The following is a 25141-nucleotide window of genomic DNA, read 5'->3' on the forward strand; positions in this document are numbered from 1 at the left end:
TGTATATTGACACCTTCAATTTAAAAAAAAAATCATACTTCTGTCTGGAAATGCTTAATGTGCTATTGTAACAAGTAACACCCAAGATCATTATAACTGAAAACTTAGAAAAAACATGATGATTTCTCTTTTTTCCATTTATTTAATCCATCTGACAGCACCTAGTGTACAATTAATTATTTTCTATGTACAGTCAGTTTCCACTTCTAAAAGTGGCCTTCAAAGCATGGTATTATATTAAATAAATATTTGATTGAATTTCAAAATCATTAAACTGTAGACCTCACTGAAACTTCATGGCTCTTAAAAGAAAATTATATATGATATAATATTTCTATTAAGTAGAGAAAAGAACAAAAAGGAAAATTTTATTATATGGAAACACAGAATACAATAAATGTTCTTGTAGTTTGCATGAACAGGTACCTTCTCTTCTCATATTGCAAACGCCTAATAGTTTTTTTAATAGAACTTGAAGAGGAACAACACATGTAGAATAAAACCATACAAATAAAAATAGCAAAGGATCTTAAATAATTACCCTTAAAAAAGTACTCTGAATGGCTTTAATTACTTTCTCCCTGAAAGTCTGTAGCTGATGAAGTGCTTCTTTATTCTGTTGATATTGCTCCTCACAAAACTCATCCAAAGAATATGTGCGAAATCTGTCCACCTAAATGAATGAATGGAAAAAATACCATGAGTAGTGAAAGAAAACCTAGCAGTTAGACATCAGCTCATATGTCTCCCCAACCCATCCTCCTGGACAGTAGCCGCATACAGGCACTAGGCCCCAAAATGCAAAGTGAACATAAGAGGAAGGACAACTGTCAGAGTGCAGGCCTTCAAGTGGAAGAATAGTTTGAGATGATAGAAAAGTGCAATATAGGCAGGGGAAGAGCTACATAAAGCCTGGAAGGTGAGGACAATTAATTTAATTTCAGTGCAGGAAGAGGAGGACAAATGAGTTTAATTTTAATGCAGGTCATGCAGAACCAGTGAAGAAACTTAAATAGGGAGTACGTGTGTGTGAGAGAGACAGAAAAACATATGGTGGCTAGAGCAGTGGAAGAGAAAAAGAGAGGTTACTTACCTTATAGTAATTGATGTTGTTCAAGATGTGCTGTCTATATGTATTGCACTTATAGTATTGCACACCCTCTAGCGCCAGAGGTCAGATTTTTTTCCTGCTAGCAGTCTCCTGCGGTCCACACATGCTCACAGAATGTACCCCTCCAGCTTCCACCTTCCCAGAGGGCATAAAGGGACAGGGCAGACTAAATGCCACTCAGATCCTTCATCAGCCAAAATCTTGTAAGGACTTTGAAATGTGGGGAAGGAGGGCAGGTCATGGAATACATATAGACAACTCATCAGTTACTATAAATGAGTAACCTCATTTGTCTATATGTCTCCCACTTATGGAGATTGAAAAGCAGTTAACAAATGGAGGTGCATATCAAAGTTTTACATAAAGATAAATCTAAGCACTTCTTTACCAAAGGCTGTATCTTTTCTAGTTGCCTGTTCAACTGCATGTTCATGAAAGTATGGACAGATGCCCATGTGCCTTACAAATGTCTAAAACTGAGACATTATTAAGCAGCTACGGAAGCAGCTTGGGCTCTTGTAAAATGGGTCCTAACTGCCAATGGGGCATCCCGACTTGCAAATTGATAGCACAATTTAATACATCTTGAAATCCAATTTGAAAATATCTGAGAAAAAAACAAACAAACAATCTGTTTATCTTTAACTCTTTTGGTGCCACAAATAATTAAAGAAAGCCTAGAAGATTTACTTCTGTTCAGATAAAAGGCTAAATTTGGGACTCTAACTAGAGTCCTTTCTACTCTATTAGTGTGAGGTTTTGGACAAAATACTGGTAAGTTAGTTGACTGGTTAACATGAAACTCATTCACAATCTTAGGCAAGAAACTTGGATAAGCCCTTAATAAAACCTTATCCCTCTGAAAATCATATAGGCATGACCAGACCCCTATATTTTCATCCACTCGTCATGCAGAAGTAATCGCTACTAAAAATACTGTTTTCATGGACAGAAGATTTAATGGACAAGTAGCTAAAGGTTCAAACAGGGTTTTCATTAAACTAGACAACACAATGTTCAGAATTCATGGAGCATACAGATCCTTTATAGCTGGAAATGCTTAAGAAATCTTTGAGAAGTAGGATAAGAAAATATATTAAAACCATCATTCTTAGGATGACAGACAAATACTGAAGCTACGTGCACTTTAATGGAACTAATCAATAATGCAGATGATTTTAAGGACAGAAGGTAATCTAAAATGGAAGATATATCAAACTGAAAAAGGTGAAATATTAAGACTCTGGGGCCAATCATCCAATCTTTTCCAAGTTGCTCAAGTGGAAAGCTTCTACTATTTATTAAAATGTCCTGAACTGCTTGAGAACAGAATTTCTAAGTCTCATTCAAGAAGCTAGCTTCCAGGCTGTCAGATGTAGGGATGACACTTTCAGGTAAAGAATTGTCCAATTATTCTCTGATATCAATTTGGGAACCAGAAGAGGGGCAATCTGTGATGGTATCAACCATCCAGAAGTCAGTCTGGGAGATGCTGGTGCGATGAGCCTCATGGAAGATGAGTCTTGCTTGAGCTTCACTAAAGTTCTTGGAATCAGCGGAATTGGAGGGTAAGCAACATCTCCAACACTTTCTGGCCTGAATCGGGTGAAAGATTATACAGACCAGATGAACTGTTCAAAGTTCCAACACCATATGTATGTAGAAGAGTCTCTTTCTGAGGCCACAATGCTCGAGTCTGATGATGTTTGGATGTAAGCATCCCAACCCAGTTTGGAAGTATCCATTAGAGTTGGCTGAGGAAGCACAAATGGGAGGCCTTTGCAAGCCTGAGAAGGATCTAACCACTAATGAAGGGACATCAGAACTCACTGGGGAACTGTAAAGACAGAATGTACAATGTTAAGGATTAGTGCTATGAGGACGGTTTTGGGATGATTGACCATGGACAAGAATTCACAGAAAAAAGACTCTTCAATTGATGGACTCCACCTGAGTACCTGGGGTATTAACCTTCTGGGATCAATGCTAGAATGAATGATAAGAAGGGCTTTATGCTAAAAGATATGGGGAGAAGGTTAGGAGAAACTTGTGCAATCTCTACGCCTGGCTTCAATCCACAGTAGGAAGAAAATCAACTAAATGAAGATGCAATAAGGGATAATGGAACACCACAAGGTAAGAGTATGAAAAGGAAGGAGAAAAAATGGAAATGTTGTTTAGAGTAGTATTCAGGCAGGTATTACACTTAGTAAAAGGACTATATCCAGTCCAGCTAGAAAACTGGGTGAAGTCCAAAGGAAACAACTGCAATGCTTCTACATGAATGCAAGAAGTCTGGGCAGTAAAATGGAGGAAATGGAACTATTGGTGCAGAAGGTCAAGCCAGATATTCTAGGGATTACAGAAACATGGTGGAATAGCATTCATGACTGCCATACTGGTTTTGAAAGAAATGTGTGTTTAGGAGAGAGAGGAATAAGGTAATGAAATAGCACTGTACATCAATGAAGCAGTAACTGTAATGAAATATGAAATGACAGTATGAATAAAACAATCTGTCTGAGTGAAAATTGTCTTGGGAAAGAATTGTAAAAGAGGGTCTGTTGGGATAATATTAGGGATCTGCTAATATTGACCCTCTGGGTCAATCTTGGATATGGGTAATAATCTCTAATATTATTAGAGAGAAATACTTTGAGATTCATTACATAATGGGAGACTAAGTTCTTGGATATAGACTGGAAAATAAATGCTGTTAGTATTGGTAGGTACAACTTATTCCTGGATAAGATAGGTCTGCTTCTTTATCCTATCGTTACTGAGACAAGCTGGTTAAAGGAAATAACCTTGGATCAAGTGATCAAAAGCTGATTCGGTTTAAACTAAATGGAAAGATAATCAACACCAAGTCATCAACTACGATTTTTTCTTTCAAAAGGGCAGACTCTGGGAAATTAAGGGAGTTAGTTGAAGAGGTCAACTGGACAAAACAGCTTAAAGGCTTAAATACAGAGGCTTAGAAATTCTGCAAAGCAACTATACAAAATCGATCTGAAATTTGCATCCCAAACATAGGGGGGGAAATTTTATAGGGAAAGGCTCTGGATCCAGATGGATGAACAACTACGTCAAACACATTATTGGGAGTAAGCAGAGTGCCAGAAGGAATGGAAAAAAGGGACTGATGAACAAAGAAAGCTACATCATGGAGGTTAGAAAACGTAGAAATAAAGTGAAAATTGCTAAAAGTCAAGATGATTAGCTTTTGCCAGGGAAATTATAATAAATACTAAAAGGATTTTTAGTTACATAAATAAAATGAGAATAAGGAAGATTGAGAATGAACCGCTATGTAATGCAGAGGGGAAGATTAATGATAAATCTAGCTATGGCCAAAAACTAAATGAATACTTTGCCTCAATTTTCAATAAGAATGATAATAAGGAGCATATGAATGAAGGCAGTACTGATGATGGAGTGTCTAGAAAGTACCACCTCTGAGGTGGAAGAAACGCCTAAGGAGCTTAATGCATTCAAATCAGGGGCACCTGATAAATTCCATGACAGAATACTGAAAGAAATGGCACATGCGACTGCTAGTCCAGTAGCAAGGGTTATTAATAAATCTATGTGGGGGTAGTACCATATGACTGGAGAATAGCTAACATCATACTAATATTTAAGAAAGGGGGAAAACGTGGTCTGGGCAATTATAGTCCTTTTAATCTGACCTCAGTAGTATGCAAGGTTTTAGAGTGAACTATGAAGGAAAGAGAAATTAAATTAATAGAAGTTCATGCTAAAGGTGATGTAATGCAACATGGGTTTACCAATGATAGATCATGCCAGACTAACCTGATTTCCTTCTTTGCTAAAATAACTGATTTTTTAGACAAGAACTGGACTTCAGTAAAGCTTTTGACATGGTTTCATATGGAAAACCATTAGTTAAATTAGGGAAGATGGGGATCAGTACAAGCATTGTAAGGTGGATGTGGAATCAGCTAACAGGAAGAAGGCAACGAATTGTATGGAAAGATGAATTATTGGACTAAAGGGAGGTTATTAGTGGAGTTCCCCAAGGATCAGTCTTGGGACCAGTATCATTCAATATTTTTATTAATGACATTGGCACAAAAAGTATGAGTGCCCTAATGAAATATGCTGATACTACTAAGTTGGGAGTCATCATCAACTTAGGGGAGGATCAGAACATTATACATGAAGATCTCGACAGCCTTGAACACTGGAGTGACACAAATTTGATGAAATTCAATAGTACGAAGTGCAAGGTCACACACTTGCAGTCTAATAATCAGAATTTCTGCTACCTGCTGGGGGCTCATCAGTTGGAAGCGACAGAGGAGAGAAACCTGGTTGAGAGTCAATCACAGGATAACTATGAGCATCAATGTGTTGCAGCTCTAAAAAAAGGCAAAATGTGATCCTAGGATGTATTTGGTGAGGCATGTCCAGTAGAGACAGAGAACTATTAATCCCATTAATAAACCACTGGTAAGACCTCATTTGAATATTGTGTACAATTCTGGTCACTCATGTTCAAGAACGATTAATTTAAACTGGAACAGACACATACAAGCACTACTAGGATGGTCAGGGGAACGGAAGGCTTATTTTATGAAGAGAAAGACTGGAAGAGCTGCACCGCTGAGCTCCATCCCCCTGCACCCAGATCCCTATCAAGCTCCACCCCTGCATCTGGACCCCCATCCCTGCACCCAGACCACTCCCTGCTAAGTTCCCCTGCATTTGAACCCCCACCATGATGAGTCCCACACTCCCTCCGCACCTGGACCACTGCACCGAGCCCCTTGCACCCGAACTCCCACCTCACTGAGCCCCAACTAGCTGCACCTGGACCTCGACCACACCAATCTTCACTCTCCCAGCACCCAAACCACTCCTGCTGAACCCCAACCACCTTCACCCCACCCCTTTCAGAGTTCCATTCCCTCTGCCCCTGGAAGCTACCGAGCTCCTATGCATTCAGATCCCTCCCTGCACCGGGACCCCCCACAGAGCCACCCACACCAAGCCTCTCCACACTTGGATCCTGCCAGGTTGAGCCTCCTTGACCCATACCTGGATTGGGAGACAGGGCTGGGTGTGAGAGACTCTGTCCCTCTTGCTTGCTACCCTGGTTCACCTGACATGGAAGGTCAGGGCCCTGGGGTGTTTCTGGGGCAGGCCTGGCCCTTGCATTGTGTCAGTGTTGGGTGCATCCTTACTGCTCAGTCCATGCACGGGGGGAGACGAGGCTGAAGGGTGATCTCTCACCTCTCTGCAAGTAGTAGCCTATGCTCCCCACTGTCATGCTGGAGCCCTCACATTTAATTACTGACAAATAAAATAAGCAGAATTTTAAAATCTTGTGAGCAGAATTTTTTTTTGGCGCAGAATTCCCTCAGGAGGAAACTGCATGACAGGGTTGCTTGTGATGGTAGGGGGCAGGGCTCAGCAGCTCTGGAGCTCACTTCTGGTTATTTTCTAAAAGCTTATGGTTCAGGGTTTCAGCCAGCCCTCTGCAGGGGTCAGGAAGGGATTTTTTTTCTCCCCAGCATATTTTGGGACTTTTGTTGTTTATCTCCTTCCTCTGAAGCATCAGAGGTTGCTATAGCTGAAGACGGGACATTGGACAGGATGGGCCAGAGCTCCGAGGTGGCATACAACATTCTCCCTCTCAGATGCTTTGCTGGCTGGTTTTTGCTCACATACTCAGGGGCTAACTCAGGGGTTCTCAAACTGGGGTTCGGGACCCCTCAGGGGATCACAAGTTTAATCCCGGGGGGTGGGGGTGTCGCGAGCTGTCAGCCTCCACCCAAAACCTCACTTTGCCTCCAGTATTTATAATGATGTTAAATATATTAAAAGTGTTTTTAATTTGTAAGGGGAGAGTTGCACTCAGAGGCTTGCTACGTGAAAAGGGTCATCAGTACAAAAGTTTGAGAACCACTGGGCTAACTGATAGCCTTATGTGTTGTGGGGAAGGAATATTCCCAGTCAGATTGACCTTGCGGGGACGGGGGGGTTCGCCTTCTTTTGTAGCATGTGGGTACGGATCATTTGCCAAGATTATTTGGGTGTTTCTCACTAACTTATTTCCTGGCCAATGCTGGGGTCCCAGGTACTGATGCTCGTTGGGCTCTCCTATTCTCTGACTGTGGCTCATAATAGTCTTGTCTCCTGTGTGCCGTAATACTTTGATCTCCTTTCAGTTGCTGGGTGTAGTGTGGGGTGCTGGGTGGTCTGTGATATATAAACAAGTCAGACTAGATGGTCTGATGGCCCCTTCTGGAATTAAACTCTAGGATTCTCTTCAACCACCGTGAGAGAAGATGAAGTTATAGCCTGGACTGAGGAAAGAAACCAGCACAATACTATGTACCCTAAATAGTCTCTGACACATTCTGACAGTCATTACAGAATTTCTTTGCATGAGTAGTATGACATTCACCAGGTTTTATAATAATAAGAGATATACCAATCTCCTAGAACTAGAAGGGACCTTGAAAGGTCATTGAGTCCAGCCCCCTGCCTTCACTAGCAGGACCAATTTTTTTGCCCCAAATCCCTAAGTGGCCCCCTCAAGGATTGAACTCACAACCCTGGGTTTAGCAGGCCAATGCTCAAATCACTGAGCTATCCCTCCCCCCAAATCAGTTTTCTAATCAGTTCTGAGGAAGATCTACTCATATTGTCTTTGAATCTATCACAAACCCTGTAATTTCCACTTTTTGAGAAGTAATTGTTTGATTTCTTCATGTGAACTCTTAGGGCTTGTCTACACTGGCACTTTACAGCACTGAAACTTTCTCACTCAGGAGTGAAAAAACACCCCCATGAGCACAGCAAGATTCAGTGCTGTAAAGCACCAATGAAGACAGGGCACCAGCATTCTGCAGCAACTACACAAACCACATTAAAGAGCTGCCACGGCAGCACTTCAACATTGTCAGTGTAGACTAGCCCTTAGACCTATATTTGAGAAACAACCAAGAATGAAGATGATGTGATCCATTACTTCCTTTTATGAAAAGCCCCAAAGAAGCCAATTGTGCAACGACTGATATACTCTGCATTTGTGACATCTGCCACTGTGTCCAGACAATTATGAAAATCCTTGGAGCCAAAGCCAACATTCAGTACTGGTATGTGTCATTCCTACCAAAAATCTTAAATATTGTTTACAAACTGGATAGACGGAGATGTGAAGATACCCATCAAGCATATCCAGAGCTGTAAACTAATCCAGCAGATTCAGTCATGAGAATATAACAGCAAGAGCCAGCATTTTGAACTTTTGTTTCCAGATAAAGGTGGGGTCCTACAGCGGGGTGTTCCTGGCCCAACTATATTTTATATTTTTATCAATGACCTGGAATAAAATAAAACAATTACTGATAACATTAGCAGATTACACGGAGTTGTGGGAGTGGTAATGAAGACCGGTCACTGGTACAGAGCTATCTGATCCACTTGGTAAGCTGGACACAACCAATGTGTGTTTTAATACTGCTAAATGTAAATGCATGTGTCTAGGAACAAAGAATGTAGGCCATATATACAAGACAAAAGTCTATCCTCATAAGCAGTGACTCTGACAAACATTTACGGCTCGTGGTGAAAAGTCAGCTGAACATATACTCCCAATGTGACGCAGTGGTCAAAAGGGCTAATGCAGTCTTTGGATGCATAAAGAGGGGAATCTCAAGTAGGAGTATATAATTTATTTTGCCTTTCTATTTGACACTGGTGTGACAGCTTCTGGAATACTGTATCCAGTTCTGGTTCCCACAATTCAAGAAAGATATTGAAAAATTGGAGTGGATTCAGAGAAGAGCCACAAGAATGATTATAGTATTAGAAAATATGCCTTACAGCGACAAATTCAAGGAGTTCGTTCTATATAGCTTAACAAACAGAAGTTTAAGGGGTGACTTGAATACAGTCTGTATGAGTAACAAATGTTTGAAAATGGGTCTTTTCAATCTAGCAGGGAAAGGTATGACATGATCCAGTGGCTGGAATTCAAAGCTAGACTAATCCATGCTGGAAATAAGGCATAATTTTTTAACAGTGAGGATAAGTAACTGGCAATTTTAAAATCAGGATTGAATATTTTTCTAAAAAATATGCTCTAGAAATTATTTTGGGGCAGTCCCATGGCCTGCGTTATACAGAATGTCCCTTCTGGCCTTGGAATCTAACATATAATCCTTCTGGGAAGACTTCTGAAGTCTGATTTTAGGACAAATCTTGGGAACCATAGGCAGGTGGGTAAGAAAGAGATCCCTCCAAACTTGCCTCAGAAGCCAATGAACATTCTCTCAAACAAAGATGACTAGCAAGGAGGAGTCTTCATTAAGTGAGTGCCAGATCCTGCAGGCAGATGTTCAATAGCCAGTACCAATGATTCACCCATATATGGTACCAATAATAGATTGTCAGCATGAGCCAGTATTGATGATTCTGAATGGTTGCATACCACTAAATCCAATGTATGTGAGAGCTGAAGTAATCAGTACCGATGCTGGAGCTATATAACCAATCAGTATAGTTGTACACAATACCAACAAGAAAGTAGTCATGGAAGCAGCATCCTTGAACTGTGATGGTATCTGTGCACCTGTTATTAAATCCTTGAGTACCAATGAAGTACATACAGAATATGCTACTGTTACCTGCAGAGGTGGCACTGAAGCCTCAGAATGATCTGAAGGCATTCTCTTTAACCGTACCAATCTCTCAGAGACATGCTTCAGGGCTTCAGAAAACACCTATCTATGCCTTCCAAAACAGCAGTTTGAATCTTGTTTTCTTTTTCTTCAAAGGATCTGGAGAAAGAAATGTGTCCCTTTTCAGCCAAAGATTTTTAACTGCCACGGAAACACTACTTGTAGAGGGAATACTGGAGACCGACTAATCTGACTCACCAGGATCTGAGTCAGGTCTCACATCTGTCCAGGAAATACATTCTCAGTTTAATCTCCCTGTTCTTCCAAGACTGCTAGCCAAAAGAACAGCAGATAGCATATTTATTAGGAATATGCCCCTAACCTAGATACGAAAATACTTACAAGCATCTCTGACCAGGCAACGTTACATGAAAGGCATGTTTTAAAACCAAGAGATGTAGAAGCCCACATAGCTGCCTATCACCTAGTTTAAATGTTTAGTTAGATAGTATTTTAAGATAGCACCTAACACTAAAATACTAACAAAGAACTTATCTAAAGCTATCTGACTAAAACAAAAACTATTTACAACACCTAACTGCCCAAGTTTAAAACAGATAAGGGACTGCTAAAGTGTTCTGTCTCTAACCTAAGGCCACTGTTGAAAGAACTAAGTGGCAGTCAGTCAACCCTGTCTCTTTATGCCTTCGGAGGTGGAACAGGAGGGGCATTCCAGGAGCATCCGTGGACCAACAGGGCGCCTGCTAGCAACAAAAAAGTTCCAATCTCTAGCATTAAGGGATGTGCAATATCATGAATGGAAGACATCTAGAAAACCACTCAATGAAGAAATATTAGTTTAGAAATCACAGAATATCAGGGTTGGAAGGGACTAGAGGTCATCTAGTCCAACCCCCTGCTCAGAGCAGGACCAATTACCAGACAGATTTTTGCCCCAGATCCCTAAATGGCCCCCTCAAGGATTGAGCTCACAACCCTGGGTTTAGCAGGCCAATGCTCAAACCACTGAGCTATCCCTCTGCCAGTGATATTTTGTATAGAATTGAGGGGTACACAGCAAAAGGAAAAGTAAGCTAAGATGATTCCAGTGAACAAATAAAATGTGAAAATTGTACTTAAAATGCATAAAATGCAGCTGGTTTACAATGGTCAAATATAGAAAAAACTGTCTAAAATAATACTAGATTCCTATTGCAATGAAAATAATATGGTACTTAATTTTTTTTCAGATCATCTTGTTGCTTTATGGCAGATTCCATCAGTATTTACACAGTTTATTTTCTGTAGTGTGGTAGATGGCACCTGGAGCCCCAATCAAGGCCCCACAATACACATTGTGACAAAGTTCCTCCTCTACCTTGGTGGGTCCTGCGCTTATTGGCAGATTTGCTCACCTCAGAGATCTTCCCCACGGTCTGGGTCAACTCCTCCTGTGTCTGATCAGGAGTTGGGAGGTTTGGGGGGAACCCAGGCCCGCCCTCTACTCCGGGTTCCAGCCCAGGGCACTGTGGATTGCAGCTGTCTATAGTGCCTCCTGTAACAGCTGCATGACAGCTACAACTCCTTGGGCTACTTCCCCATGACCAGGGGCGGCTCTACCTTTTTGGCCGCCCCAAGCAGTCATGCGCGGGAGGCGCCCCGGAGCCGCGGGAGCAGCGGACCTCCCACGGGCATGACTGCGGAGGGTCCGCTGGTCGCGGGGCTCGGCTGGACCTCCCGCAGCTGCGGACGGTTCGCAGGTCCGGTGGCTCTGCTTGAGCTGCCGCAGGCATGCCTGCGGGAGGTCCAGCCGAGCCGCGGGACCAGCGAACCGTCCGCAGTCATGCCTGCGGGAGGTCCACTGGAGCCGCGGGAAGAGCGCCCCCTCCGCAGTCATGCCTGCGGCAGGTCCGGTCGTCCCAGGGCTCCAGTGGACCTCCCGCAGGCATGACTGCGGCAGGTCCGCCGGCCCAGCCTGCCGCCCCCCCGGGAAAGGGCCGCCCCATGCGCGTGCTTGCCGCGCTGGGGTCTGGAGCCGGCCCTGCCCATGACCTCCTCCAAACACCTTCTTTATCCTCACCACAGGACCTTCCTCCTGGTGTCTGATAATGCTTGTACTCCTTAGTCCTCCAGCAGCACACCCTTTCATTCTCAGCTCCTTGTGGCTCTTGCTCCCAGCTCCTCACATGCACTTCCTCTCCTCTGGCTCCCCCCGCCTGACTGGAGTTAGCTCCTTTTTAAACCCAGGTGCCCTGATTAGCCTGCCTTGATTGGCTGCAAGTGTTCTAATCAGCCTGTCTGCCTTAATTGGTTCTAGCAGGTTCCTGATTACTCTAGTGCAGCCCCTGCTCTGGTCACTCAGGGAACAGAAAACTACTCATCCAGTGACCAGTATATTTGCCCTCTACCAGACTCCTGTACCCCACTGGTTTGGGTCTGTCACAACATATAATGAAATAATCACAACAACAGTGAGATAAAACCTACCTCTTATATTGTACTTTTCATCCATAAATCTCAAAAGTGCTTTACAAAAGAGGTTAGTGTCATTATCCCCATTTTACAGATGAGATAATGGAAGTACAGATAAGGGAAGTGACATGCCCAAAGTCACCAGTGAGATAGTCCCAAAAAGCTTAAAATCTTAAAATCTATCTTAGTACAAATGATTTCAAGTCACAATAATATACTGCATTGTATTGGTGACACACTGTACAATTCACACACTTTAAATGATGCTCATCAATTCTTAAACAGATACTTCAAATCAGTTCCCATTATCAGTTGGCAAGCTGACACCCAATTCTCCATTCACTTGTTTTGTTGGAAATGAAAACTCTATAACCAGTCATGTGCTCACATTCCCCATACCTCAAATGCCTTTGTTGCTCTTTTCCAGAATTATCCAAGAATATCTTATCATATATTTTTTCATCACTAATATTTACTGATGTGTGAGATATGGAGCCATCAATTTTTGGTGTAGTTACACTTAAAAATATTGCTGCTTTGCTCACCTTTATCAAATAAACTGCATTATCTTCTGATCCTTTGCAGCAATTAATGTTACATGCATCTTCACACAGTCCTTGGATATAAAGCAAGCAGCTCAGAAATAATTCATCAGCCAAAAAAAGCTGGTTGTACATCATAGTTCTGGAAACAAGAAAAGCATCTCAAGGTGTAAAACGTATACAAGTGCTTCTCTTTTTGTAACAGTTAAGTAGACACTATAGGAATATACTGTAACTGGAACTCCATGTTGTTTTCCCCCTTTTAATTCTTTAGTATTCTCAGCCTGAAGATATTACCCAACTCAAAAATGTAATTTCTCTTTATGATACATATAATTCTTTTCCTATTATTGATTAAATTAAATGTTATTTTAAACCTAGTATCTTAGCATGTTAAAGGCAGTTATCCTCATAAAAGACTGATTCAAAGCCGTTTAAAATCAGTGGAAAGACACCTGTTGACTCCAAAGGGCTTTGGATCAGGTCCTAAAGCTGTAGGAAACAATGTTTATAATCAATAATGACTGGAACAATTTGAACTTCTACAGTATCTTCCATATTATATGAGGATCTCAAACCCCAACTATGAAGGAAGAATGCCACCAAATGTAGCATCCTGATGTTCTTTGGAGGTTTCCTATCCAAGAAGTAACATGGTCTAAGTCATCGTAGGCCAAAGGCCTGCAAATACTTATACCTGTGAGTAACTTTATGCTGGTGAATAATCAAAACTCCTACCATAGGCGCAGACTTCCCCTCTACCCGGGGGGAGCTCAACACCGCCCCGCCCCCCAGACCCCACCCCCACTCCACCTCTTCCCTGAAGCCCCTGCCTCTGCTCTGCCTTGCCTCTTTCCACCCCCTCCCAAGTGTACCCCATCCCCACTCCTCCCCCTCCCGCCCGGAGCCAACCTGCCGTGCGAACAGCTGTTCGTGACGGGTGGGAGGCTCTGGGATGGAGGGGGAGGAGTGATCAGCAGGGCTGTCAGTGACGGAGAGTTGCTGGAGGGTGGGTGGGAGAGGGGGAGCTTGGCTGGCAGTGGGTGCTAAGTACCCGCTAATTTTTCTCCATGGAGTCAGTACCTATGGCTTCTATGGACTTCAATGCGGTCTCCATTTCTTTCATCTGTTGAGTTTAGTGGAACTAACCACCAAAAAAAAGTTACTCAGATGCCTAAGTTTGTAGAGGAATAGGGGTTAGCTTGTGGGATGCGATGAGATTGCAGTACTAGATGCCATGGTAATACAAATAATTAATAAGTACAAGGTACTATGGTTGCAGGATACATTTTGAAAATAATCCATTTTTTAGTTATTCAAAAGTAAATTTGATTTTTTTTTAAAGATACAATTTTCATATAGTTGGATAGTCTGACAGTGCCCCAAAATAATTATGACAAACTTTCCACACACAAAAGAAAACTGCATTTGGGCAAACTGCTGACAGTAAAATAGAAAACCACAACTGGTAAAATTTTCAGCTAGCTATTAGCATTTGAAAATAGGGCCTTATAATGACAGTGCCTCCTTCACTGTATCTAATTAACATAATTACTGTAAAAATGTTACCGCTATCTCTCTTTTACAGAAGTTAACAGATTATAAAGGACACCATTATGTTCTCGCTTCTATAATCAATCAGCAAAATTTTGGAATTCTTATGCAGTTTTTAATCATTCATAACTCCTATTTACAGAAATGAAAATGGCTGAATTTAAATACAGATTAAAAATTGAGTAATGACTCCCAATGCCTTTCCCATTTAAGTATCTGAAAATAAGGTAAAGACAGACTACGTTAACTATAGTTAGATTGTGCTTAGGTCACACATGAATGTGCAAAGGAAGGGACAGATCATATGTAGCCTTCTCCCACTTGCACCCTGACACTCACATAGATAGCAAAGAGGAGACTCTCCCTCGCCAAACTACTGAGCAGGGATCCAGTTGCTGAATCTCCAGGTGTTTTAAGTCTCCAGAGTCTGAACAGAGCCCATGCACTGTCCCTATTTTCAGTCCTCTATGCAAATGCTCATGGTGCAGAGATGTGACCATGCAACCTACCGCCCAGCCTCTGGAACCAGTGCTGATTCCTCAGACTACCTCATTAGCTTAAATATACCTTTGACACTGCACTCCATATTCTTTGCAGTGATATTATTACGATATCATTATGACAATTATAATGTAATGTATGCAGGATAAATCATATAAGGTGTCATTGGAAAAGTTATGATTTGCTGAATATGATTATCTATTTGTATGCATGTATCATTTTTGTATCTGAAGTTATGAATATTGACTATGTATCTGTATTTCAAATGTAGTTACACCTGGGGAACACCCACCAGACAAGATGCTTTCAGTCTAGATAATGGGTGGGGAAGGACCGATTCAGAGCAATGGGCCATTAGGAAAAACAATAGGCCTTAGGAGATGCTTATCTCCCACCTGAGGAGTCTTCCTGAGAAAACTACAGACAGTCTCCAACTAATGGCTGCTATGACTGTACAAGTACATGTGATCAGTCCACATGATAAAAGGAAACAAGAAAACATTCTACAAATACATTAGACGTAAGAGGAAAACCAAGGACAGAGTAGGCCCATTGCTCAATGAGGGGGGGAAAGACAATAACAGAAAATGTGGAAATGACAGATGTGCTTAATGACTTCTTTGTTTCAGTTTTCACCAAGAAGGTTGGTGGCAACTGGACATCTGACATAGTGAATGCCAGTGAAAATGAGGTACGATCAGAGTCTAAAATAGGGAAAGAACATGTCAAAAATTACTTAGACAAGTTAGATGTCTTCAAATCATTAGAGCCTTATGAAATGCATCCTATAATACTCAAGGAGCTGACTGAGAAGATATCTGAGCCATTAGCAATTATCTTTGAAAAGTCATGGAAGACAGGAAACATTCCAGAAGACTGAAAAAGGGCAAATTAGTGTCCATCTATAAAAAGGGAAATAAGGAGAACGCGGGGAATTACAGTTCCGTCAGCTTAACTTTTGTACTCAGGAAGATAATGGAGAAAATAATTAAACAATCAATTTGCAAACACCTAGAAGATAATAAGATGATAAATAACAGTCAGCATGGATTTGTCAAAAAAAATTGTGTCAAACCAACCTGATAGCTTTCTTTGACAGGGTAACAAGCAGAACTCATTATGCCCACTCCCCTATGCAGGCATTGGCCTGAACTCACAATCTTCTGTTGTATATTCCATAGAGAAAGAAATTCATTCATTGTGAAGAGAACCAGTGCAAGATCCTCTGCATCACTCATAGGCCTGTGCACCTCTACATGCCATAGATTGTGTCTATGTACTAATGAGGAAGACCATAATGGGAATGGGATAGAGAAAGTGGCTATGAGGTCCTGTTTCTTTTGGTCCCAGCATAGGGACTGAATTCCTCTCAGCCCCTCCATGTTCCATCTGCACAGAACCTGATCATTCTTACACTATATGGGTGGAACAGACCTCACCCATACTCTATTATTATTTGTATTACCACAGTAATGTCCTTAGAATCTATGAATAGCATATCGGGTCCCTAGTCATGGACCATGACCTCATTGTGCTAGGCTCTGTACAAACATACAACAAAAAGACAGTCCTCTGTGATATGCTTTACAGTAATATAGATGTACCATTGAACTTTCATTGCAATAATTTTTGCCATGCAGGTATCAATACAATAAAGATGCCCTAGCGATTTTTTGTAATTGTTTGTTGCTGATTCACAAAGCACTGAAATATTAATTTGCACTTTATTCAACAGATACATTTCAGAACATTCAGATTCCTTTTAATTTTTTTCACAATACTTTGTATTCCAACTTACTTGCTCTTGGTTGTCTTAGCTCTTCGAACATTGATTTTCCAGGTGAAAAAATATTTCTTCATTCTAGAAACAAACAAATGGTAAATTCCTTACCTAATAATTTTCTTACTGATAGCAGCATCTCCCATAGTTATGATATGTAGAGGGTATTCCCCTCCTGTGTGCAGTTTCTGGAAGCATTTCAAAGCTGTAGCAGAGCCTGAGATAGTCAGGCCCCTAATCTCTGGCCTGCTGCCAGATGATTAATCCCAAAACTGTATAAAAATGTACAGAATATGGTTAGTAAATACTAGCTAATAAACTATGTACAATAGGCTGTGGTTTTCAAACATGAATATTGAAATTAAATACTGTCCTTTGGCTAGGAAGCCAACTAGGGAGGATAAAATTGTGAGAGAATGTTGCTAGCAGAAAGGAAATTATCAGGTAAGAAATTTACCATTCTTCATCTCAGCATTTCCCACAGTTCTAATATATATGGGAAGTAGCAAGCAGTGAACCAAAGTAGGGAGGGATAAAACACAAAACAGAATGAGATTGGGAAACCCCCTCTCCCAAACTTGCTCACTCAAAATAGTAATGCTATTATTAGACTCACACCTGCACAATCCTGCAACCTGCACAGTAGTCTAATAAAGGTGTTAATATAGAACCATGTTGCTGCCCTGCAGATCTCTGCAGTGGAAACACAAGCTCTTTCCACCCACAAAGTCGCCATAGGTCCTTTAGACTAAAGCGTGCCTGGACAATGTCTGGAAAAGAATACCTGTTGCCTTATATACCTGAACGATGCATAGCTTGATCCACCTAGCTAGCAATAGCTTGGATACTTGGCATTTCACATCAAATACAAATAAGAAGCCCAATCTTCTTGTTGATTCAGTAGGCTTGATATAGCTCTTTAGTGCTCTAACATCCAAAGTGTGCTAACAGCTTTTCTATTGGGCGCTGTGGCTTTGGACAGAATGAAAGGATGACAGTCTTCTGTGAAACATGGAAAGATGAATTCACCTTAGGCAAGAGTGATTCTGGGAATCTTAGCACCAACTTGTCATCATGATACACACTCAGGGTCCTGCATGGATAAAGCTTTTGGTTCAGAAACTCATCTAGCAGATATGACGGCAACCAGAAAACAGGTTATAGTGGATAGGTAAAATGGAGCTATTGATGTCAGTGGCTCAAAATGGTGTGCGATTGGTATCTCCCAACTGGGAAAAACTGGTCTAACTGCAGGTTTAGCCAGTCTGACTACTCTGAGAAATATGGATACCAAAGGGGTCTCGGCTAAGGAACCAAACAATCCCACAAATAGGATATTACCTATAGCTCATACCTGGCAGACTATGGATCTAGGCTGAAATCCCTTGTCTATTCTTTCCTAAAGAAAGTCAATGATGTAATATGTAAAATGTATACTTTAGATGCATGTATAGGGACATGTGGAAAGATGCCTGCTTCTCTGGCAAGGAAAGAGAACAGCCAGGTAAAATGCTGAGCCGGCAATCTGATCACATAAACAACTAGGTCAGCAACATGATCAGTTAAACAACTGAGTTAGCAAACTAATCTTAGTGCTAAGGCAGAAAAAGTGTTTATACAATATATAAATGAATGACTTTTTAACCATGTATTTAAGGCGAGCTCATGAATGAGGGAGCACACTTGCATTTAAACCTATGCTGTGCCCTGTTTCAGTGGACTGATCACTCACTGAAGCACCAAATAAATGACATACTACTTCATCTCAAGAGTCTGTCTGTGAACCTATGCATTCTGGGTAGCAGGAAAGAACCGATCAACACAGGATACCTGGGATATCAGGATCACTGGGATTTTTGCTGTGTTCTTGACACCATGAATTAAACCTAATAAAACGGAAGATTGAGCTTTTAGTGTTGAGGCTCATCTAGACAGAGTTCCAATCACTTTGTAGGATAATCCTATCATAGATAAGCTTCCCTCTCAACAGCCAGGATGACAGCAAGCGCCTGTCTGGGTCTGTATGGAAGAATGGGCCATGGTCAATGATGTCTAATCTCACCGGTAGCTACACTGGTGGCTCCAATTTCAATTCAATCAGGTTGAAGAACCATGATCTCCTTAGCTAACATGGAGTTAACACACTATTGCCTTTGCCTCATCTTATCTACTGGATCACCTTTCCTAGAAATGGAAAGAGCAGGAAAGTATATGGCAGGCCTTGTAGCCATCTGTGCAAAAGAGCATCCGTCACCAGAGATTTGGCATCTGCATCCCTGTGAGATACTTTGGCCACTTTGTGTTCTTATGATTGGCTAACAGGTTGACTGCCAGAAGTCTGAGCTCTTGAAAAATCATAGTGAAGACTTACTAATTCAAGAACCATCCTGAGTTGTTGACTGTGCATCTCCTGAGCCAGTCTGCCATTTGATTAATTTCACCTGGGGTTCCAGGTACTTTGCATTTTTCTGTGCCCCAGATTCATTCTCCATCCTTTCAGGCTAGCTTCAGTTGTGAGTACCTGTGCATCTTTAAGACAAAGGGAAGACCTTTGCAATGTTCTGTGAGACTGTCCACCATTTTAGCGAAATTAGCACCTGGTTCAGAACCTTACATGCATTCTGCTGAAACATTCCATATTTTCAGGAGAAAAGGCCTGGAGGCACCTGATATGGCCCATGGGGTGACTCCAATACATGAAATCAGGCAGCCCATTAGTTGTTGACATTGAGCTATGGTCAGATTTGAACATTTTACCAACTGGATATCAGGTTCTGTATCTTGTGAAATCTGTCTGGCGATGAATAGACCTTTGCCACAGAAGTCTATTTCTATTCCCAGGTGAAGGGAGCCAAGCAGCTACACTTGGTGTTTACAAATCCACATGCTTGAAGCAAATCCAGAGACTGGACTGTGGCACTGTGTTCTGTTGCTTGGGTTGGAGTTCTGATGAAGATGTCATCTAGGAAAAGATACAGGTGAGTGCCCTGGAACCTCAGTCTGGCTATTATTGTCACAAGCATCTTGTTAAAGACTCTGGGAGCTGACAAAAAAGGAATCTTTTGTGGATGGGGTGATTATGGCACATGAAAGTACACATCTTTCATATTGAGAGCTGTGAACCATGTATTCTTTTGCAGGGAAGGTATTATCAATGCCAGTGTAACCAAAAAGAATTATAATTTGTGGGCGGGGGAAAAAAAAAGAAAAATCAAGAAATTGGCCTCCACCCTTCCTTCTCTTTGGGAACTAGGAAATATTTCAAATAGAACCCTTATCTTTGATGTTAAAGAAGTACCCCACTCTATTGCTCCCCATTGGAGGGGAGAGATTCTACCTCTTGACAGAGGAGCTCCTTATGAAAATGGTCCCTGACGAGGAGACAGGGAAGGTGTGTTTTTTTGAGAGGGTACAGAGAGAAACTGGATACTGTAAATGTAATGGATGATATCTAGCACCCACATGTTCATTGTTATTGCACTCCGGTTGTGGGGAAAAGAGTGCTAGATGGCCACACCCACAAAAGGATACACGAGGATTCTGTGGAGACCGCAACAACAGTGGTTCACAACTCCAGAGCCTCCAGTCAAAGTATCTTTTTCACCAGGAGGTGAGTTTGGGTTGATGTGGTTGATTTGGAAGATACGGGATATCATGGCTTTTGCCCTCTGTCTTTTACAAGGCGGTTCATAGAATCGCTAGTGATAAACAGTTGAGGCATAGACGTTAGTTTATTTGAATTATTTCCTCTTTGGAGCTGCTGTATATATTCACCCAGGGAGTAGAGGGGGCTGCCCTTGAGTCCTTTAGCAAGTGTAAAAACTTATCAGTCTTTTAATTGAAAAAGGTTGGTCTCCTCGAAGGGCAAGTCATCCACAGTGTTCTGGATCTCCCTGGGAAGCCCTGAAGAGTATAGTCATGATTTTTGGCACATCACAATGGCAGTTGCCATTGACCTTAATGTGGTGTCCAGTGCATCAATCACAGATTGTAATGCAGTTCTGACCACCAGCTTGCCTTCATCAATAAAGAGCTGAAACTGATTCCTATCTTGCTAAAGTAATTTGTCCTTAAAAATCTAAGAACTCTGAATAAGTCAAAAGATCAGACCTGGCCAACAGCACTTGATAGTTCAATATTCTCAACTGCAGTCTAATAGATGTAAATATCTTCCTACCGAGCAGGTCCAGATTCTTGGCCTCCTTATCACAGGGAGTGGCTCTTGGATGTTGCTGCCTAGATCTTTCTGTTGCAGCCTGAACTAGAGAGTTTGGTGTGGGGTGTGTAAACAGAAACTCCACTCCCTTTGCCAGGACAAAGTAACCCTTCTCAGTCCTCTTGGGGATAGGGGCGCATGTTGTTGATGCATGTCATACAGCTCTTGCTGGTTTCAGTATCACTTCCTTTACTGGGAGCACTACACAGCTGGATCCTGTGGGTTATAGGATGTCTTGGATCTTGTGTTGTGTATCCTGGACCTCCTCTAGACAGATCTGAATTTCCTTCACCACCCTGCACAGCAGCTCTTGAAAAAGACGGTTACTCACCGTTGTAACTGTTGTTCTTCGAGATGTGTTGCTCCTATCCATTCCATGTAGGTGTGCGCGCCGCGCGTGCACGGCTCTTCGGAACATTTTTAGCCTAGCAACACCGGCGGGCCGGCTGGGCGCCCCCTGGAGTGGCGCCGCTATAGCGCTAGTTATATACCCCAGCCGGCCCGTCCGCTCCTCAGTTCCTTCTTGCCGGCTACTCCGACAGTGGGGAAGGAGGGCGGGTCTGGAATGGATAGGAGCAACACATCTCGAAGAACAACAGTTACAACGGTGAGTAACCGTCTTTTCTTCTTCGAGTGATTGCTCCTATGCATTCCATGTAGGTGACTCCCAAGCCTTACCTAGGCGGTGGGGTCGGAGTGAGACGTGGCAGAGTGCAAGACTGCGGAGCCGAAGGCTGCATCGTCTCTGGATTGCTGCACCAACGCGCAGTGGGAAGCGAAGGTGTGGACAGAAGACCAGGTGGCCGCTCTACAGATGTCCTGAATGGGGATGTGGGCCAGGAAGGCTGCAGATGAGGCGTGCGCTCTCGTAGAGTGAGCGGTAAGACGGTCAGCTGGCACCCCAGCCAGCTCATAGCAAGTTTTGATGCATGCGGTGATCCATGAGGATATCCTCTGAGAGGAGACCGGCTTGCCTTTCATACGTTCCGCAACAGCTATGAACAGTTGTGGCGATTGCCGGAAGGATTTTGTCCGATGTATGTAGAACGCAAGGGCCCGTCGGACATCTAGGGTGTGCAGCTGTTGATCCCGACCCGAGGCATGAGGTTTCGGGAAAAAAATGGGAAGGAAAATGTCCTGATTTACATGGAAGGCTGACACCACCTTAGGGAGGAAGGCCGGGTGAGGCCGAAGCTGGACCTTGTCCGCATGAAAGATGGTGTACGGAGGACCGGCCGTTAGGGCCTGGAGCTCGGAAACTCGCCTTGCTGAGGTTATTGCGACGAGAAAGGCCGTTTTCCACGACAGGTGGAGCAGGGAACACGCAGCCATGGGCTCGAAGGGGGGCCCCATGAGCCTGCCCAAGACCAGATTCAGGTCCCAGGGCGGAGTCGGGGCCCGCACTGGCGGGAACAAACGCTCAAGACCCTTGAGGAAGCGGGAGACCGTAGGATCAGAGAAGATGGATCGGTGACCGACGGGTGGCCTGAAGGCCGATATCGCTGCCAGGTGCACCCTTAACGATGAGAGCACAAGACCCTGCTCTTTAAGCGACCAGAGGTAGTCCAGTATCGTTGGGATAGGGACGACGAATGGAATCAGATCTCTCTGATCGCACCATATGGCGAATCGCTTCCATTTGGAGAGGTAGGTCGAGCGAGTGGAGGGCTTTCGGCTCTCCAGCAGGACCCGCTGGACCGCCGCCGAACAGGTCCGCTCCGCGTGGGTTAACCACTCAGGTACCAGGCTGTCAGATGGAGGGACTGCAGGTCCGGATGGCGGAGCCTGCCGAAGTCCTGTGTTATCAGGTCCGGCCATAAGGGCAGAGGGATGGGATCTCGTACCGATAGCTCGAGCAGCAGAGTGTACCAGTGCTGTCTCGGCCAGGCCGGAGCGACGAGTATGAGGCGGGCTCTGTCCCTCCGAAGCTTGAGAAGCACCCGATGTACGAGCGGGAACGGAGGGAAGGCATACATTAGGTGATCCGCCCAGGGGTAGAGGAAAGCGTCCGACAGGGAGCCCGTGGCGCGACCCTGGAACGAGCAGAACTGGTGGCATTTCCTGTTCTCCCTGGAGGCGAACAGGTCTATCCGGGGAAACCCCCACCTCCGGAAAAGCGTGTGTACCACATCTGGGCGGAGGGACCACTCGTGGGACAGGAACGACCTGCTCAGACGGTCAGCCAGCATGTTCTGCACCCCTGGAAGATAGGACGCCACCAGGTGAATGGAGTGGGCTATACAGAAGTCCCACAGTAGCATCGCCTCCGTGCACAGTGGAGAAGACCGGGCTCCACCCTGCTTGTTGACATAAAACATCGCCGTTGTGTTGTCCGTCAACACCGCGATGCAACGCCCCTGGAGACTGGGGCAAAAGGCTTGACAGGCGAGTCGAATGGCTCGGAGCTCTCTGACATTGATATGGAGGGAGAGCTCTCGGGGCGACCAGAGGCCTTGGGTGTGCAGGTCGGCTAGGTGCGCTCCCCACCCCACGCATCCGTGGTCAGAGTGGCGGATGGTTGAAGGGGGCAGAAAGAGACTCCGGCACACACGACTGCTGGGTCCAGCCACCAAGTGAGCGAAGCGAGTGCTGGCTTCGTGGGCGTGACCACCATATCTATGGTGTCACGGTGGGGCCGGTACACTGACGCGAGCCAAATTTGAAATGGGCGAAGGTGCAACCTCGCGTACTGGGTGACGAACGTACACGACGCCATGTGGCCTAGAAGGCGGAGGCAGGAACGTACTGTTGTCCGTGGGAAAGCTTGTAGGTCTCGAACTAGAGAGACCAGAGACTGATGCCGATGTTGTGGCAGGCAGGCCCTGGCCAAATTGGAATCCAGGACCGCTCCGATGAATTCCACTCTTTGCGAGGGGGTCAACATCGACTTCTCGGCATTGATCATGAGCCCCAGACGCTGAAACAGGGCTAGGACCGTGGCCATGTGGGACGCCACCAGTTGGCGGGATGGTCCTCGGATTAGCCAGTCGTCGAGATAGGGGTAGACATGTATCCGACGACGGCGGATGGCCGCGGCCACCACTGCCATGCACTTGGTGAATACCCTCGGCGCTGTAGAGAGGCCGAAGGGCAGCACTGCGAACTGGTAGTGTGTATTGTTGACAACGAAGCGCAGGTAGCGCCGATGAGGAGGGTAAATGGAGACATGAAAATACGCGTCCTTCATGTCGAGGGCGGCAAACCAGTCTCCCAGATCCAGGGAGGGAATGATAGTCCCCAGGGTCACCATGCGAAACTTGAGCTTGACCAGGTATTTGTTGAGCTCTCGGAGGTCTAGTATGGGTCGTAGGCCTCCCTTCGCCTTGGGGATTAAGAAATATCGGGAGTAAAACCCCTTGCCTCGCATGGCGCTCGGCACCTCCTCTATAGCACCCAATCTCAGTAGAGACTCGACCTCTTGTAGGAGGACTTGCTCGTGAGAGGGGTCCCTGAAGAGGGACGGGGTGGGTGGGTGGGAGGGAGGGGGCGAAACAAACTGGAGCTGGTAACCAGACTCTACCGTGCGTAGGACCCAGTTGTCCGATGTAATCTGGGACCACGCCGGGAGGAAGTGGGAAAGGCGATTGAAAAAGAACGGGGAAGGATCCGGAGGAGAGACTGATGGGCCGTCCTCGGGCGTCCCATCAAAACGCCTGCTTCAGGCCTTGAGGGCCCTTGGAAGGCGCCTGGGATTGGTTACGGCGATTGCCCGATGGGCGACGTCGATTCAGTCTGCCCTTGCGTGTATTGTCCTGCCGAGACCTGGCCTGGTTGAACGGCCGAAAGGGCTGCTGTCTGAAAGGCCTCCGTTGTGTCGCAGGCGTATGCATGCCTAGCGTATGGATGGCAATGCGCCCATCCTTAAGGGTCTGTATCCTGGAGTCCGTTTTCTCCGAGAATAAGCCCTTCGTATCAAAAGGCAAGTCTTGTAGAGTATACTGGACCTCTGGCGGCAAGGTGGACGATTGCAGCCAGGAGATCCTTCTCATTGTCACCCCCGATGCTAAGGTCCTGGCTCCGGAGTCTGCCGAGTCCAGTGAGCCCTGAATAGAGGACCTGGTAGCTTTCTTGCCCTCTTCCAGCAAAGCTGAGAACTCCTGCCTGGAGGATGTTGGAACCAACTCTGTAAATTTAGAGAGGGCTACGAAGTTATCGTAAGCATAGCGGGCCAGAAGAACCAACTGGTTCGCTATGCGTAATTGGAGGCCGCCCGCCGAATATATCTTCCGGCCCAACAGGTCCATTCTGCGTGCGTCTTTAGATTTAGGAGCAGGCGCAGGTTGTCCATTCCGCTCCCTGTCATTCACA

General features: G+C 44.2%; 1 protein-coding gene across 1 annotated transcript in view; it reads right to left on the minus strand.

Moving 5' to 3' along the window:
* DNAH14 (dynein axonemal heavy chain 14) overlaps positions 1-25141 on the minus strand; it is a 471830-nt gene that overhangs the window by 387658 nt on the left and 59031 nt on the right. The window contains exons 9-11 of the mRNA XM_045010332.1: positions 16636-16698; positions 12786-12924; positions 542-673 (exon numbers count right to left, since the gene is read on the minus strand). Coding sequence (XP_044866267.1) covers positions 542-673; positions 12786-12924; positions 16636-16698 — 334 coding nt within the window. The remainder of the gene's footprint in view (positions 1-541; positions 674-12785; positions 12925-16635; positions 16699-25141) is intronic.

This window comes from Mauremys mutica, chromosome 3 (genome assembly GCF_020497125.1).
Source record: "Mauremys mutica isolate MM-2020 ecotype Southern chromosome 3, ASM2049712v1, whole genome shotgun sequence".
NCBI lineage: Eukaryota > Metazoa > Chordata > Testudines > Geoemydidae > Mauremys > Mauremys mutica.